The sequence below is a fragment of the Chrysochloris asiatica genome, unplaced genomic scaffold (genome assembly GCF_000296735.1).
Source record: "Chrysochloris asiatica unplaced genomic scaffold, ChrAsi1.0 scaffold00150, whole genome shotgun sequence".
In the NCBI taxonomy this organism is placed as follows: domain Eukaryota; kingdom Metazoa; phylum Chordata; class Mammalia; order Afrosoricida; family Chrysochloridae; genus Chrysochloris; species Chrysochloris asiatica.
In genome coordinates, this window is record NW_006408668.1 from 8,050,127 (window position 1) to 8,068,629 (window position 18,503).

At 43.6% G+C, this 18,503-nt stretch overlaps 1 protein-coding gene and 1 pseudogene across 2 annotated transcripts in view; one reads left to right on the plus strand and one right to left on the minus strand.

The window, feature by feature from the left end:
- The window catches only part of CNGA3 (cyclic nucleotide gated channel alpha 3), a 41,561-nt gene that overhangs the window by 15,288 nt on the left and 7,770 nt on the right, over positions 1 to 18,503 (minus strand). The window contains exons 2-4 of one of the 2 annotated variants that reach the window (XM_006870761.1): positions 13,272 to 13,388; positions 9,590 to 9,769; positions 475 to 499 (exon numbers count right to left, since the gene is read on the minus strand). In XM_006870761.1, coding sequence (XP_006870823.1) covers positions 475 to 499; positions 9,590 to 9,769; positions 13,272 to 13,388 — 322 coding nt within the window. The remainder of the gene's footprint in view (positions 1 to 474; positions 500 to 9,589; positions 9,770 to 13,271; positions 13,389 to 18,503) is intronic. The other variant, XM_006870760.1, reaches the window with a different exon arrangement.
- On the plus strand, positions 3,258 to 3,844 carry LOC102812440 (annotated as a pseudogene).

Here is an 18,503-nt window from a genome sequence, read left to right on the forward strand (position 1 = left end):
TGCTTCTCTGAGTAGGGTCCCGCTCTCCGCTTTTTTACCTTGATGGTCCCAGGGACCTCCGCTCCTAGATTGAAAAGTCAATCACTCCCCTCCTTGCTACAAAACATCTACCTTTACATTTCCAACCCTCACAAGAAGTCCTGATAATAATTATTCACTATTGTGTCACAAGAGACCCATTCTCATTTCATTTCATCAGCCCTGCCTAGACAGAATGGCTACTACTCAGTGGAGATTCTACCTTCCTCCACACCCTCTGGATCTAGGTTCCCTCTTGAAAGCTTATAAGCCAGTTACTTCTTGCCTTTGTAGCCCCCACCCCCCATTTTGGGTAGCCAATGTCCAAGTTGCCCATCCCTGTCCTCTCCATGTGTGGAAGGAGTGGGGATGATCCTTGCTGTAAAGATTTGTTCCCTCTTCTGAGCTACTGCATCCATAGGTGTAGGTCAAGTTCATGAAATTGTATCAGATTACTCTTTTTTTCCTCTTCTTTCTTCTTCTAGTTGAGCACTGATGATCCAGTCATTGAAGCCAGGTCAAGTGGGTATTATCTGCAAGTGTGGGTGTTCTTGTGCATATACCCTCTCTTCTTATCAGCTGGACGCTCCACTCTCCACTCTAGTCCTCTGTGGCTATGTCACTGACTTTGGGCCCAAGAGTCCCCAGGTCTTGCCACATTGCTGGCCAACCAGGTCTCCACCCGGGTTCACACGAGTCTATTGAACGTTGTAAGGCTTAGCTTGGAGCTTCATTGTTGTTTTTCCCTCACTTCCCCTTATTGGAGACGGACATGGTCACCAATCAGCACGTGTATTCCCATTAAGTCTTAGTCTTGGAAGGGGGCTTGCTCAGGGGAAGGACTCCTCTTTTGAGATACGTTTTTAAGTGCCATTGAGTTGGTTCAGACTTATAGCAACCCTGTATAAGGTTTCTGAGGAGTGGTGAGCTGGAACCGCTAACGATTAGGGTGGCAGCCCAGTGCTTACTCTACAGCATGTAACCAGGACTGGTGGTGGTTGTGGTTGTGTACCATGGAGTTACTTCTGACTCTGTATAAGGTTTCTGAGTCTATAAATCCTTATGAGAGCAGTAAACCTCATCTTTCTTCCTTGGAGCAGCTGGTAGAGTCAAACTGCTGACCTTGTGGTTAGCAGCCCAGTTTGTAATCCACTATGCTTCCAGGACTAAGAGAAATTAAATGCAAGCGAGCATACAGAGATGGGGGAAAAGAGATGCCAAGTTACATGAAATCACCCAGAAGCAGCTCAGACAAGAGCCAACAGAGAGGGAAAGCCTTCTGCTAAAATCAGCACCCTGAATTTGAACTTTCAGCTTCCTAAACTGAGAGAAAACTGGCTTCTGTTTATTAAAACTATCCATTTGTGTTATTTCTGTTATAGCAGCAGTAGCTAACTAAGATATGCCACGCCCTCATGCCTTACTCATCTCCCCTAACCCTCCCTTAACCCAGGTACAAAGGATCTTAGCCCATGGTCCTACTGCCGGATCATTTCCCTGACTGATAACTTCATGTATCAGGGTTTCCCGGGTCCTTACTAGCAAAACTGGCATTAACTAAGCACATATCACAATAGCCATGGTTTTGCAGATGAAATGATTGAACTTTTCTTGATGGCAGGAAATTGAGTCTCTAGATTTGATATGATACAACATATGCAAAATAAAATATAAACAAGGTTCATGGAAGGAAAGAGATAAATGTTTGGAGGAACAAAGAGGGAATTAATAAGCAAAAGTGTTAGTATATTTTCCTTTTAATGAGAAGAAATTGGCATTTCTTGCCCACATTAATGATTTCCCCCCTGATCTCCAACATCTGCAGATTCCCCACCCCCACCCCACCCCCATCTACAATATCTCCATGTTCCATCCCTGTCCTTGGCAAGATCGTCCATAAAGAGGTGTGGAAGCTGGATGCACATGTACACATGGGTAAGGCTCATGCCTGCGCACATGCACACACACTCCCTGGGCTCTTGAGTAGTACTTGCCAGAATCACTCATCAACCTGCTCCTGCTAGCTCAGCTTTTGGTGATAGAAAAAGGAATTATAGCAGATCACCATTTCAAGAGGCTATCCATTGGAAACATTGACACTTTCTCTTTCCACTGCCCTGAAGTTATCCTCAAAATTGGCCTGAAGATAAAGGCATTTCATGATGCACAGGAGCTTGAAGTTCAAGAGCAGAAAATGCATTTTCATCATGAAGGAGAATATCCACTGCTCTGTAAAGAAATTCCAAGTTTGCACCCTCAAATATATACAGAGCTAGGATGTTAATATGAGTTAATACCACTATTATTCAAATTTACGCACCAACCCCTAAAGCAAGTGAGGATGAAATAGAAGAATTCTACCAACTGCTTCAATATGAAATTGATCAAACATGCAATCAAGATGTACTGATCATTACTGGTGATTAGAATGCAAAGGTTGGGAGCAAAGAGGAAGGATCAGTAGTTGGAAAATATGGCCTTGGTGATAGAAATGATGTTGGAGAACACATGATAGAATTTTACAAAATCAATGATTTGTTCATTTCAAATACCTTCTTTAAACAGTGTAAGAGACAACTATACATGTGGACCTCAACAGATGGAATACACAGAAATCAAGTTGACTATATCTGTGGAAAGAGATGGTGGAAAACAAGTCAAAACAAGGCCAGGAGCAGATTGTGGAACAGACCATCAATTGCTCACATGCAAATTCAGACTGAAGCTGAAGAAAATGAAAACAAGTTCATGAGAGCCAAAATATGACCTTGAATATATCCCACCTGAATTTAGAGATCATCTGAAGAACAGATTTGATACATTAAACACTAAAAACCGAAGACCAGAAGAGTTGTGGGATGACATCAAGAACATCATACATGAAGAAAGCAAAAATTCATTAAGAAGACAAGAAAGAAGGAAAAGATCAAAATGGATGTCAGAAGAGACTCTGAAACTTGCTCTCCAGCATAGAGATGCTAAAGCAAATGGAAGAAATGAGGAGGTACAAGAGCTGACCAGAAAATTTCAAAAGTCAGCTCGAGAAGACTCAGTCAAATATTACAACAAAATGTGCAAAGATCTGGAGTCAGAAAACCAAAAAGGAAGAACGTGTTTAGCATTTCTCAAGCTGGGGGAACTGAGGAAAAAATTCAAGCCTCGACTTTTGTTATTGAAGGATTCTCTGGGTAAATTATTGAATGATGCAGAAAGAATGATCAAAAGAAGATGGAAGGGCCATGGGAGCCATGACTGATGACGAAGTCATATGGAAACATCTGCTAATTGATGGGGATGATGCTGGAGATGATCGAAGAATTAACCTGTTAAGGAAGAGTTTCATTAAATGCTGCAGCTCTGGATCCCTTTAAGAAGCGGGATACAATTAATACCAATTGTCACTACGTGAATCGTCAATGGGCAAAACCTTGCTGGTATATGATATGAATCTCAAATGTAGCATCGCTGGAGCACATGAAAAAATTGCTGAGTGCAAAAAGCAAATTCTTCAAATAAAATGAAAACGAAAAAATTTCCAAGAATACGATGCTTTAGCAAAAGTAATTCTGCATCATCTAGACAGGCACGAGACATTAAAGGAACTAGATGCTCTAAGAAAAGAATAAGAGTGTCTTTCACATATTAAAGTGTTGAAGATAAGCTGGAATTGAGACGGAAACAGTGTCATATTCTTTGTAGTACCATCTATGAACTTCAGCAAACACTGAAAAATTATGAAAAGCTCTTGGAGGTAGAAGAAGCTCAAGAAGCAAGCATGGAAACAGATTCTAAGCTAATTATCAAGAGTATTGAACTAGCTATATGATCTTATTGCTTAGAAATTTTAGTGCTTTTGATATATTTAAGATGTCTGCCATGAAATACTTTGGTTTTATAAATAATTAGTGCTCATTTTACCTGTATTTCTTCATACAAAATGAAATAACTTCAGTATATATTTATATGGCTTTATTAAAATTCTTTTTTATTCTTAACCTTAAAAATTCAGAAGCAGTCCCAAAATGATGAATAAAGTGTTCTGAAACAGGAAAAAAAAAAAAAGAGGGAGGAAGATAGAAGGAATACACAGTCACTGTACCAAAAGGAAATGGTTGATGTTCAACCGTTTCAAGCCATAGCATATGATCAAGAGCCAATAGTACTGAAGGAAGAAGTCCCAGGTACACTGAAGGAATTGGCGAAAAACAATGCACAAGGAATTGATGGAATAAAAATGGAAATCTTTCAAGAAAGTGATGCAGCACAGGAGGCATTCACTCTTCTATGCCAAGAAATTTGGAAGACAACTATCTGGCCAACTGATTGGAAAAGATCGTATTTGTGCCCATTCCCAAGAGAGATGACCCAATGGAATGTGGATATCATAAGACAATATCTTTGATATCCCATGCGAATAAAGTTTTACTAAAGGTAATACAGAAACGGCTGCAAGCATATATTTACAGAGCACTTCCAGAGGTTCCAGTCGGATTCAGAAGAGGATGGGGAATGAGGAATATCATTGCTGATATCTGATGGATCTTGGCTGAAAGCAGAGAATACCAGAAAGATGTTTACCTGTGCTTTATTGACTATGCAAAGGCTTTCGATTGTGTGGATCATGACAAGCTATGGACAACATTGAGAAGTATGAGTATTCTAGAACACTTAATTGTGCTCATGAGGAATCTGTACATGGACCAAGAGGCAATTGTTCGAACAGAACATGGGTACACCGGATGGTTTAAAATTAAGAAAGTTGTGCGACAGGGTTGTATTCTTTCACCATACTTATTCAACCTGTATGCTGAGCAAATAATCTAAGAAGTTGGGTTATATGAAGAAAAATGTGGCATCAGGATTGGAGGAAGACTCATTAACAACCTGCGATATGCAGATGATACAACCTTGCTTGCTGAAAGTGAAGAGGACTTTAAATATTTACTGATGAAGATAAAAGAGCACAGCCTTTAGTATGGATTGCATCTCAATGTAAAGAAAACAAAAATCCTCACCACTGGACCAATAAACAACATTCTTATCAATGGATTGAAGTTGTCAAGGACTTCATTCTTCTTGAATCAACCATCAAAACTTATGGAAGCAGCAGCTAAGAAATCAAATGACATATTGCATTAGGCAAATCTGCTGCACAAGACCTTTTTAAAGTGTTGAAGAGCAAAGACGTTAGCTTGAGGACTAAGGGGCACCTGATCCCAAGCCATGGTATTTTCAATAATCTCATATGCATGCGAAAGCTGGACAGTGAATAAGGAAGATTGTAGAAGAATTGATGCTTTTGAGTTACTGTGTTGGAGGAGAATATTGAAAGTGCCATGAGCTGCCCAAAGAACCAACAGATCTGAGTTGGAAGAAGTGCAGCCAGAGTGCTCCTTGGAGGCCAAGATGGCCAAACTTCGTCTCTCATACTTTGCACATTTTGTCAGGCAGGACCAGTCTCTGGAGAAAGATACCATGTTTGGTAAGGTGGAGGGCCAGAGAAAAAGAGGAAGAGCCCCAGTGAGAATGATTGTCAAAGTGGTAGCATCAATGGGCTCAAGCATGGAAACAATTGTGAGGTTGACTCAAGACTGGGCAGCATTTCGTTCTGTTTTGCATGGGGTTGCTATGAGTCAGTGCTGACTCGATGGTACATAACAACAACAGGATGTTAAAGAATGAGATGTTTCTCCAGTTGAATTCCCGTTGCTTTATGGATGAAGTAAATGAGAGTCATAGAGCTCCACACAGCCATCTGTCCCCCACTTGTCCACAGGGCTGGGTTTTCCAATTAGAGAACCAGGATTCCAGAACGGCCTACTGGTATTTAGGAAGAGTGAAAAGCAGGAGCATGTAAGGAGGGAGACAAACTGGGGGCTTCTACATACAGGGGGTTAGCCTTTGGGGCAGGGGAAGAAGAGCTGGGCTCTGCTCATAACGTAAGTACTCACTCCTTCCTCATGTTGTTGCAGTTGCTGGCACTGTTTCTGGTCAGGGGCCAATCACTGCAGGGAGGTAGACAGAACGCAGCTTTGAGGAATCTGAACTCACAGAAGTAGAAACACTTGCCTGTCTGTGGCCACTGCAAACCCACTTTTAGAAGACCATGGTACCTGAAGTCAGTGACTGATGACACCTGGCTGACTCGCAAAGTGCCTCTCTACAATGCCAACCATCTCCCTTAGTGTCTTGTTGGCTACTTCTACTTGCCCTGCCCAAGTCTCTCTCTTCCCATCGGTGACGTTCTGATCATCTGTAAATTCCTGAGACACCAAAACTGCTTTAATGTGTTGATGGAGTAGCAGTACAGCCCCATGGAGTGTAGTGGCCAGGACTTTGTTACATTTCTGTTCCAGGATCACACAAGACCAAACCTTGACAGAGCAGCTCAACGTTTACACAGGGACCCAGCCTTCTGCAGACACTTCGCAGGTAAGACTTTGCCTCAAACAATCCAAAATCTTCCTTGCCAAGAAAGCCTTCCGGATTGATCACCTATTATCCCACAGCATCATACTGTACCTATCCACCTGGAACCTTCCAGGTATCTGTGGCATGTTGTTCAGTGTTGTTGAGTCAAATTTGACCCATAGTGATCCTGTATAGGGTTTCTGAGGAGCAGCTGGTAAGCTTGAACTGCCGCCTTGCAGTTCAAACGGCTCTGCAGTCTGGTGCATTAACCCACAGCACCACACCAGTCGAATCTTATTCTGATGTGGTCCTGGTTCAATTCTCTGCTCCTCTTGTCACATTTTAAAGTGGGTAAAGTATCAAATATTCATCCACACTAAAGTATGACTATAGAGTTGCTCCTCGGCAACCCTATCCAGGGTCACTATGGGTCGGAACCAACACGATGGCACTTAACAACAACAACAACAATAGTAAAGAATTTTATTAAACCAAGGAAGTCTCTGTTTGCCTAAAAGGAACTGAAACAGTCAGGCTGGAAAGTTCTGGAATGTCTGACTAAGTCTCTTTTTCCTTTTCTCCGCCTTCTTTCTCCTTTTTCCTCCTCCATGTTTTCTCCTTCCTCATCTGCCATCTCCCTGTCTTTCTGGCACAGCAGTGAAGAAGACGCTGATCTCACTCACAATCTGGGGTATATTATATGGTCCTGGGACTCTGGGATAGTCCTGCATGTATCATGGTCAGTATCCAGCCTGGGAACCAAGAACACGCCTACAGGCCCTCTCAGGTTTCCTTTTCATAGCCCAGTGTGCCTGAAGGGTTTGCAATTCAAGCTTATGTGAAAACATATGCTTAAGAATGCTCTACAGGGGTCTTACCTCTCAGTCATCATTCTCATACCATTCCCCAGGACAGAAGACTGAAAGTGGGCCTCCTACTCATGTGGACTACTACCGAGAAGTTTCTTGAAAACCTCATATTTGATCTTACGCATAATTGCACATTGTACAATCTATTGCGTAACGTAATGTTATCACCCACACACTGCGCACACAAACAATTATAGAACTAACGTGAAAGCTCCATGGAGATCCATCATGTGTCTCCTGTGACCCCATGACCTTCCTTTGCCCAGGAAGAACTTAGAGGCCCTGGTGGAGAAACCCAAATCTGAGCCCTTCTTCTAATTCGATGCAAACACAGAAGGCATTTTCTCTAGCAAATTACACAGGGACCTTCTGGTTTACAGAAAACATACTTGTTTTCACCTTTACATCTTATAAATTTTGGCACGACCTAGAGGGACTCAACCAAGTTATTTTCAACCTTCTTTTTCAGAAAGCAGGAGTCAACTTGCTGTGGTAAGCTTCCCCTCACTCCCTGTCTTACCTCGTCTCCTCTCAGGATTGCCCCAAGCATCCTAAAGGGATCCTGCTCAGGGACAATTGGTTTGATCTGTCGTGGCCCAGTGGTCTCTCCCCATACCACTCACAGGGGAGACAACTGTGTGAGAGAGGCTGTGTGTCTGTTGTGTGTGAGTGAGAGTGTGTGCGTCTAAGGGGTGTGTGACAGTGTGAGTGTTGTATTTTGTGAGTGTGTCAGTGTGTGAATTTAAGTGTGAGACTGTGTGAGTATGCATGTATATGTGAGATTGTGTATCTGTGTGAGAGTCTGAGAGTGTGTATGTTGTATGAGATTGTGTGAGTGTGTATGTGTGACGTGTGAGTGTGTATGTATGAGCTTGTGAGTGTGTATATGTGTGGTTGTGAGTGTATGTTGTGTGATATTGTGTGTGCAAGTGTGTATGTGTGTGAGAGTGTGAGTATGTTGTGTGACACTGTGTGTGTGTGTGAGATTGTGAGTGTGTACGTGTGTGTAATTGTGCGAGTGTGTATGTGTGTGAGACTGAGTATGTATGTGTGTGAGATTGTGTGAGTGTACGTGTGAGTGTGCGAGTGTGTATGTGTGTGTGAGACTGAGTGTGTATGTGTGTGAGATTGTGTGAGTGTACGTGTGAGTGTGCGAGTGTGTATGTGAGATTGTGTGTGTGAGATTGTGTGTGTGTGAGACTGTGTGTGTGTGAGATTGTGAGTATAACTGTGTGAGAAACTGTGAGTGTGTATGAGACTGTGTGTATGTGCGTGTACTGTGTGATTGTGTGTGTATGTGTGTGAGATTGTGTGAGTGTGAGATTTTGTATGTATGTGAGATTGCGTGTGTATGCTGTGTGAGTTTGTATGTTGTGTGAAATTGTGTGTGTATGCATGTACGTGATTGTGTGTATAACTGTGGGAGAAACTGTGAGTGTGTATATGTGCGAGATTGTGTGTGTATAAGTGTGTGAGAAATTGTGAATGTGTATGTGTGAGATTGTGAGTGTGTCTGTGAGGTTGTGTAAGTGTGTGTGTGAGATTGTGAGTGTGTATGTGGGTATGAGATTGTGTGAGTGTGTTTATGTGAGTGTGTCTGAATGTAGACGGTACCAGTCCCGCAGGTACTGACATCTGTGCCAGACAGTACCCACCACAGTCTTCAGTCTCGGCAGTGAGCCATGCAGGAAGACACTAAGCAGCCCTTGTACTGCAGACCTTGCTAAAAACAAAAACAAGCAAACAAGCAGTCTCCCCACACCGTCCACTCCCTTACCAATTGCTCTCCTGCATAACCATTTAAACTGATTTGGATCAGATTTTTTTCCCCTTGAGAGATCCGACCAAGCTTCAGACCTCTTCCCAGAAAAATGGGTCGACAACTGTGCATAAAAGTGTGGGTACCACTTAGGTGCCCCCTGAAGCTTGTGTATACAAGGTGAGTCACGGGGTGAGGATCCTTTGATGGAGAGGGGCTGGTATGCCAGGGTTCCCAGATGCATTTCTCAGAACAGCAATTCCAGAAGGTCCTAAGAAGGGATCAATTAAGTTAGAGACTCTGTTTAAAGAGTTTCTTCTCCAGTAGGGCTTCTTGGAGCCTGAGGGAGGAAGGCTGTGTGCAGGTCACAGCATGCAGTGTTTCCCAACGACAAACAGCTCACAAGGAAAGCACTCCAGTCCCTCCCACCTCTCTGCCCCAGCCACCTGGAGAATCAGAGCTGAACCAGCAAAGCCAAGTGTTTCCTGCCCCATCTTGTGCAAATACCTCCTCCTCCTATTTGGTTTCTTACCCTTCGTCTCCACCTGGTGGCTCCTGGCTGCCCACATTGCATTGGACATTGCTTTCTTGGCTGGACACCTCCTTGAGCTCACCTCCCTGGAAACGGTCCAGAAAAGAGTCAGGTGTCTGGTCCCCATGGTGTAAGTGCCTGGCTGCCCATGCTTGCAGCGAGATGATGAGTCTTGATAACCTGGAAGTGCAACCGACAGACAGTGAGTGTGAAGAGTAAGGACAAGGAAACTTCTCTAGTTGTGGAGATGGGGCAGAAGCAGAGATGACCATCAGGATGTGGGTACTGGGTGTAACTCCTACTCTGCTTGGGAAACACATAGTTTCCAATTAAATCTGATTCCTGTCAACCCCATGTGTGCCAGAGTACAGTTGGGCCCCCATGGGCTTTTCAATGGTTGGTTTTTCAGTTCACTGCTAGCCCGTTCTCCTGGGGCATCTCTGGGTTATCTCCAACCTCCAAGTTAGCAGCCCAGCACCTTAACTGTTTGTAAAAGAAGAGGGAAGAGGGAGTGAAGGGTGGCTTTTTCTTTTCTCTGTCTACCACCTTCAGGACACTAAAACAACCAACTGTCACCAGCTTATAGTGACCCTGTAGGGCAGAGTAGACTGGGTTTTCAAAGCTGTGAATTTCTATGGGAGCAGACAGCCTCATAGATGGGATGAACACGCCATGAAGGATGTATGGGCAGTGAGCTATCTACTGCTGTAGAGGCACAGGATGGTTAACACTCCAAATGCTTAATCCACTGTGCCACCAGCCCCCCTCAGCACACCCAGGGATAATGTATTTACTCTGACTTCATCCGTGCAATACCTGGATTCTTCCAAAGGAATGATCCTTCAAACGGGTGAGTAGTAAATATTTCTCATCATTATCCTCTTTGCCCAATGTAATGCTCTTTATTATTACTGATAAGCATAGTAATAGTGAAGAGCTACTGTTTTCAGATGATGATAAAATCTAGAGCAAGATTGAAGGAAACAGCTTAGATTCTTTTACCTGTCTTTATTAATAACGTTTCATACAAACTCTAGTTTCCTTCCCAGATTTGTGTAGAAGTTTCTCCGCAACTTCCCTCTCTGGAGTAGACCCCATGGGGGTTTGTCATGGGCTCAAGTACCTCAGACCAGGCAGTCCTAGTCCTAGAGCTTGTCTCAGCTCAAGCTTTCTCACAAGAAACCTTCCCTCACCCTTTTACTTCTGCCTCCCCATCTCTGCCAGAGAGAGACCCACTTCTGTTTCTCTTATTTTGGTTTCCCTGATTTGGGGCCTACTGACAGTGGACCTAGTTAGAAGCAGCATGGAGCCAAGTCATGTGGGTTGCTCCCTTTCCTCTACCTGTGGACCTTTCACTTACCATGCTGGATGGGAGCTACCTTCCCCAGTAAAGCTTACAATAAAGAAAAGGCCACATTTATCCAAAAAGCCAGGATTTGTTTGAGATAACACTGAACTGAGGAGCTCCTGCAAGGGGATCACTGACAGCGACTTTCCTCATACCTGGTTTGAGTTCCTCAAACTCTTGTCACCTTAGTTTGAGCAGATAAATCAAAGCAAGAAAACATCCTGTGCACAGTGACGTGTGTAGCTGCTGCTGTAGACGTATTTTTAGGTGCCTGCCCAGCCCAATAGTCCCTGGGTGACACAAACAATTTATGCTTGACCCCTAAGGTTGGTGACTTGAACCTATCCTGAGGTACCACACAAGATTGGTCTAACAATCTGCTTCTGTTAATGTTGCAGCCAAGAAAAGACTGTGGAGCACTTTTACTATGTAACACTTGAGGTCATCATGAGGTGGATACAGATACTACTTATGGCATCTAACTACAACAACCCAACAGTATTCCCCACACCCACACCCTCCATCTGCTGAAAGGATGCAACAAGTTCATACTCCTGCCTCTAGTCTCAGCCAACAGGGACCAGATGGTCAGCTGACCTACAGAAAGACAGTTCATTGGCTGGCCAGGAGCCATACAGGTTCTCACTTGGTCACTCAGATTCTGAACTAAGAGCTACTTCAAGATGGGAGCAGCTGTCTCAACTCAAAGACTATATGATGAAGGCCATTTTCAGTCTATGTTTGCAGATGTGTCAGCAGAGAAACACAGAGAAAAATAGGAGACATGCAGGAAAAAAGCCCAAAGACCATGAAACACTACCAAAAAGTGAGATAGAGAAGGCAGCTGCCTCAGCCACTGGTTCCTTGTATCTTTAGCTTACACCACCTCCATGACCCGCTCCCCACCCCCCTCCCATTCTCTTCCTTGCAACCAAACAATGTCAAGAAAGCATTTTATTAGTAAAACAAAAATACAGGAAACCATCCCAATGCCCAGTCTTGTGGTGGTGGTGGTTATGTGTCGTGGAGTCGGTTCCGACTCATAGCGACCCTGTACAGGGTTTCCGAGGCTGCAAATCTTTACGGGAGCAGAAAGCCTCATCTTTCTCCCATGGGACAACTGGTAGTTTCGAACTGCTGACCTTGCAGTTCACAGCTCAATTTGTAACTACTATGCTACCAGAGCTCCTAATGCCCAGTCTTAGAAGAGTTCAATGAGGATATGTTCTGTATCCAATACGGTGTAAAAACAAAGGATAAATAAATACTATGTTTGGTAATACTCTTAAGTAAAAAGTAAAAAAAAAAAAAAAAAGCATAACACACAATTATGCAAAAATTAAAAAATCTAAATCCACTGCCATCAAGTCCTTCCAAGGTCATAACAACCCTACAGGACAGAGAACTGGTTCCTATGGTTTCTGAGGCTGTAAATCTTTATGGAAGCAGACTGCCTTACCTTTCTCCCTCTAAATAGCTGATGGGTTCGAACCACTGACCTTTCAGTTAGCAGCCCAACATTGTGCCACCAGAGCCCCTTCAATACTGGTGATGGTTATATGTCGTGGAGTCAGTTCTGACTCATAGCGACCCTGCATAAGGTTTCTGAGGCTCTAAATCTTTATGGGCGCAGAAAGCCTCATCTTCTTCCACGGAACCCAAATGCTAACCTTGAGATTAGCAACCTGACCCGTAAGCACTATGCTACCAGAGCTCCTTCTAAAAGATTGGTGGAAAGAAACAATGAGCCTCCATCACCAAGCATCCATAACTTGTCATTGCTTGCCCTGATGCAGCCCTCAGCAGCCTGAGGGGTAGGTACTATTCCATGGGTTTTCTAGATGACCTCCATAAAATGGTGCAGCTGTTGAAGCAGGGATACCGATGTCTTCGGAAGGGACATAGAGCTCACAAACTAGGTTCATCTCTCAGATGCCTTTGCAAGGGAGCAAGTGGGTTGTGGAGTCTGGATGTGTACCTGTTTCAGACACCCCCTCTCAGAATGTCTGCCATCTACCTAATGGTTTCCCACAGCTGCCTCTGGTCTGAATTCTTCCTGAATTAAGCAAGTGCCTCAAAGATCATTTTCTATAAAAAACAATTTAAGAGAAAGGTGTTTTTTGTTGTTATTTTTCTTGTCTTTTTTTTTTTAGGCTGTTCAGAGCTCAGAACACCTGATCCCAGAGGAACTGGCTCACTGATAGATTTCTGACTGCTCTTCTCCCACCTCTTTCTTTAACCGTATCCCCACCCACTACTTCTTCCTAAGACATACCTGTCTTCTTTCTGCCACATATCCCTTACCCAATGTGAGGGCTGAGACTGGTCTGTTACCTGGCGGGTCTCTGGCTGGTGAAGGAACTTCTCTGGGATTCAGCCAGTCCTCCTCTGGCCTCCATGGCGATCCCTTGCTGCAGTTCTGACGATGTCTCTTCACATGGTGAGAGGGTCCTAGGAAATCACATATGCAGCGAGCAAAATTGATGTCAAGCTCATCTACCTCTTGGACACAGTTGGGAATGAGATGGCCAGATGCTCTGCTTAATGAGGAAAGTAGCTGTCAGTGACCCCCACTGCAGGAGCTCCTCATTTTAGTTCAGTCTTAAGCAAATCCTGGATTTTTAGATAAATGTGGCCTTTTCGTTATAGTAAGCTTTACTGGGGAAGGTAGCTCTCACTCAGCATGGTAAGTGAAAGGTCCACGGGTAGGGGGCGGGGAGAAACCCAGCAGCAAATGTGGCATGGTCCTCATTAGAGGATGGGGGAAGAGATGTGCTCTTGGTGCCTGCCATCTCTAAACATAACAGCTGCTTTCACAGAATGAGGATTCTTGTTCAAACACATCCTAGCTTCCTGAGATCCTATCTTCTATGCCAGCTCAGAGTTCCTAGGTAGTACAAATGGGTAAGCACTTGACTGTTAACTAAAAGGTTGGCAATTCCAGTCCACCCAGACATGCCTCAAAAGGAAGGCCCATCAATATAGTTCTTCTGAAAAACCAACCATTGAAAACCCTATGAGGCACAGTGTTGCTCTAACATACATGATTTGGATTGACAAGAAACCTTCCCAGACTCCTTTGGGCCAGCTGCCGTCACACTGGCTGCTCAGTTATTAGTGTTTGTCAGTCTTCCTGGGGACCATTTGGTGGCCCAGAATATTGTTAGGAATTGGTCTTGTCCTCCATACATATTTCGAACTGTTCGTATTTTCAAATGAAAATCTACATCCACTGTACCCTTTACCTAAATCCTAGTCTCTGTTCCCTGCAACACAGAGGTAACTCAGGCAGTGAGCTCAACCTGTGTATGCAATTCAGGGTATAAAGCGTGGGTACAGATGGAATCTGCCCTATAGTTCTATGTTTTGCAGAACAATACTCTACAGTTTAGAATATGGGTCCCCATCACATCAGCAGAGCCTGGTCTTAGCTGAATTGCCTGGGAATATGTTCCTTTCTTTTAAATCCTCCTAGGGCTGAAGTTTTATCAGCCTGATTAAAAGCCATCCATGCATTGGCCTTCAGGGATTTGCGTTTCATTCTCTGAGTCTTGAGGCGCCAAGGCAAGACAAATTAATTCTATCATGTGACCGATTCCAATCTAATCAGCCTTCTTAACAAGGTGGTAACACAGTTTAAGCAGGAGGCAAGAATTAATGTCAGGAAAAGGCTCTGTCTCTCTATGATGAATGATATAAAGTCAGTTCTGAATCCTAGGGCATGGAGAAATGTCAAAAATCAGCTGGTTCCGCAATGAGATGCTGCTTCCTCCTTTCTATAACATCCTTGGCAAAGCCAAGTGTCCAGCCTGTGGTCACAGCCCACCCCTTTCATGGTTTACCCAGGCCATCTTTGGAGAGCCCCAACTGCCAGGGGTCTCTTCCCTCAGCTTCCCCTCATTGAGGCTACTTGTTTCTGTTGGAACCACATGGAGTCAGGCAACACCATCTTCAACATGACAGTGACTTCATGACATCCTACAAACCTCTGCTGCCTCTGGCTTTCCAGCCCAGAAACCCCACCTTGCTTAGCCATTCCTCATTGTGTTCAAGTCTCTATCTTTTCTAACCATTCTGTGGGCCGGTTCCCATATTCCTGTATGACTGGGCAGGGCGATTGAAATCCACTCTAAAGGGTTTGTGTGTTTATGGTTGTCCCATCACCAGCTTCCATCAGCCCAAACCCAAAGTCCTAAAGCACAAGCCAGACATTCTTATTTTGTACATGTGCAATTGATTCTTTAGGACTAAGTACGGGGCTGTTCCATTAGTTCTAGTAACCTGATGATTTGGGGCTCTTGATTTGTGAAAGTATCATAGTAGCTTTTGCTCCCAACTCCTTTTTATTCATGATGGCAAAACATCAACCACACCATTTATTGATTGCTTACTGTGGGTAAGCCAGATACATTTTATTATTTAATTCATACAAGCCAATAAAGGAGGAAACAGAAGTCCAGAGAAGTTAAGTAATTTCCCCAGTATCACACAGCCAAGTGGCAAAGTTGAGATTCCAACATCACCCCGTCTCATTTCAAAGTCTTTGTTCTCAATCACTCCATGAAGCTGCCTTCTGTATTCCCGTATATGACAGATTAAAGCAAACACTGGACATGACATGACCGAGGTCCAAACCCTGTGGTATGACACTAGAGACATCTCTTCAGCATGGTTTGGATCCCTCTGGCTGCACTAAGTAGGCCTGGCTCTTTATTTCCAAAATACCAAATTCAATTTACTCCGTCAGAGACCACTCACATCTCATCCTTATGCACATAAAGATCCTGTCAGAGGTTCGTCTGTAGCTCAGAGACCAAGATTGCCCTGTCCCCATAATCTTAGATACCACTGAGGTGGGGCCCTCATTACCAGATATGTTGGTAAGTCACAGGAGGCGGCGGCAGGGGAACAGTTGAATCCACCTCCCCAGTGTCTGGGTCCTAGCAGCCTTGTGTCAGGAAGGTCTCCGTGACAGCCCCAGAGAAGGAGGTCTCCGTGACAGCATTAGTGCCTTCTTGGGGAGCTTCAGATACCAGTTAGTCAGCACAGCATTTTTGCCTGGGTTGATTTCTGTGAATTTCTTGAGGGCACACCCAAGACCATATTTATCTGCATTTACAGCAAACAAATCAATATCCATGATATCTGAGTGAGTGGACCAGGAAGGCAAAACCCACCTGGATTCTAAAAGCAGGCTTGCTAGTGGCAGCAATGCAACCTACCAGGTATCTCTGACACTCACTCACAGGGGAAGCAGCAGTGTGAGGTAGTGACCTGGGTTCAAATCCTCCCTCCAGCACCCATTTGACACAAAGTCAAACTTTGTGTTGAACCCCATCTGGGCTTCAGTTTCCTGATTCTCACAAGAGAAAGAGAGAGAGAAAGAGGGAAAAAGAACGAGAGAAAGAAAAAGGATGATTTCATGCTGATTTAAATATTGTCCAAATACCCAATTCTAGAAAAACAATATTTGGCTGTGAAGAATAAGGAGAGCCTTAGATGACATAATTCTAAGACACCCAAGAGGATCTTTTATTTTTAATGAACTTGCTTCTTAATTCCTGAAATTCTATCATGACAATGTTTAGCTCAAGACACCTTACCTTGCTATATTCCTAAAGGTTTTTTTTAAACTCATCTTTCCCGTCCCCAAAGCTCTAGTCTTTGGTCTAGATGGAGTTGCCTATTCTAGAAAGTTCATCTAAGTGGGATCATACACAATATGTCCTGTTGTGTATGACTTCACATGCTTTCAAGGTTCATCCATATGGTGGCATGTATCAAAACTTTATCTCTTTTTATAGTTGACTACTACTCCATTGTATGTATATTCCACATAGGTTTATCCATTAACCTGTTCATGGGAACCTGGGTTATTTTCACGTTGGGACTATTGTGAATAGTGCTGCATTGAATATTGATGTAAACACCTGGAAGCGTTTTTTATTTTTGTTTTTAATGACTTTTTACTGTGGTTTGAGTGAAAGTTTACAAAGCAAAATAATATTCCATTCAACAATTTATATGCATCTTGTTTCATTACATTAATTACAGTCCCCACAATGTAACAGTATTCTTCACACTTCCACCCTGTGTTTCCCATTTCCATTCACCCTTCTTTCCCGTCCCTTGATGCCTTCTAAGTTTTATTTTTGGGCAAACATTGTCCCTTTAGTTTCATATGGTTGATTATTCTGAGGAGTGTGTTCCTCCCTGACATTACTCTTTGTCTTATAGGCCTGTGTATTGTTTGGTTGAAAGTTGATTCCCAGGGGTGTGTTCAGTTCCAAGTCTGAAGGGTGTCCAAGGGTCATAGTCTTGGTGGGTCCCACCAACCTCTTTCAGGTCAGTAAGTCTGGTTGTTCTATGATTTTGAATTTTGTTCCACACTTTTCTTCTACTCTCTCTGTGATCTTCTGTTGTGATTCGGATCAGAACCATTGCTAGAGCTAGCCAGGCACTATCTTTAGTTCTTTTGGTCTCAGGATAGCAGAGACTGAGGTTCCCATGGTCCATTAGTCCTTAGGACTAATTGCTTCCCTGTGCTTTGGATTTTCTTCAGTCTTCTTTGCTCATGTTGGGAGACACCAATAGTTGCATCTTAGATACCTGCTCACAAGCCAGTAAGACTACCTGGCGGTACTTTAAATAGTAAACTCAATAGCAAACTCAAAACTCTCCAGAGTAACGAAATTTTCCAAGCAGATGGAAAGTGAGATGTGAAGATTAGGAGGAACTGAACGTCTGAGATGACATTGAGAGCACTCAAGGAGAAGCAAGTACTGAAGAAAAGGAGAAACTCTTTCCAATCAATGCAAGAATGAAAAGGGAAAGATAAGGAGGCAGGAGAAAGTGGGGGCCAGGCCCTGTCCTGTCTCCAGCTGACTGAGGAGCCTGAGCATGGACCTGTCTGAGCCTTGTTGTTAGTTATCACTGACGTGCTCTGATTCATGCTGCTCTTATGCATAGCAGAACAACATTGTCCAGTTCCTGTACCATCTTCACAAGCACCTTCCAGTCTAGGGGACTATAGTGGGCAATATTCTGTTGAGAATCTATAGGATATTCATTGGCTGATTTTTGGAAGTAGGTCTCCATTTAGGCCTTTCTTTTGGAAGTTCCACCTAAACCTGTCCACCACGGGTGACGGTCCTGGTATTTGAAATACTGGTGGCATAGCTTCCACAGTGCCCTGGTAGCACAGTAGGCTACATGTTGGGATGTTAACCACAAGGTCAGCAGCTCAAATCCACCAGGCACTCCATGGGAGAAAGATAAGGTTTTCTGTTCCCGTACAGATTTATAGGCTTGAAAACTCTATACAGCCTATAAATGAGTTGGACTGACTTGATGGCATGCAGCGGCAGCAGTAGCTTCCAGGCTCATAGCAACCTGAAAGCCGCTCAGTAAGATGAACTGACAGACAGATGGTAGTATCTGGGCTTTAGTCTCCATAAAATGAGCAGATCTGACCAGGATAACTGTCTTAGGCCAGGTGTTCTAGAGAAACAAAACCAGTGAAACATCTATCTATCTATCTATCTATCTATCTATCTATCTATCTAT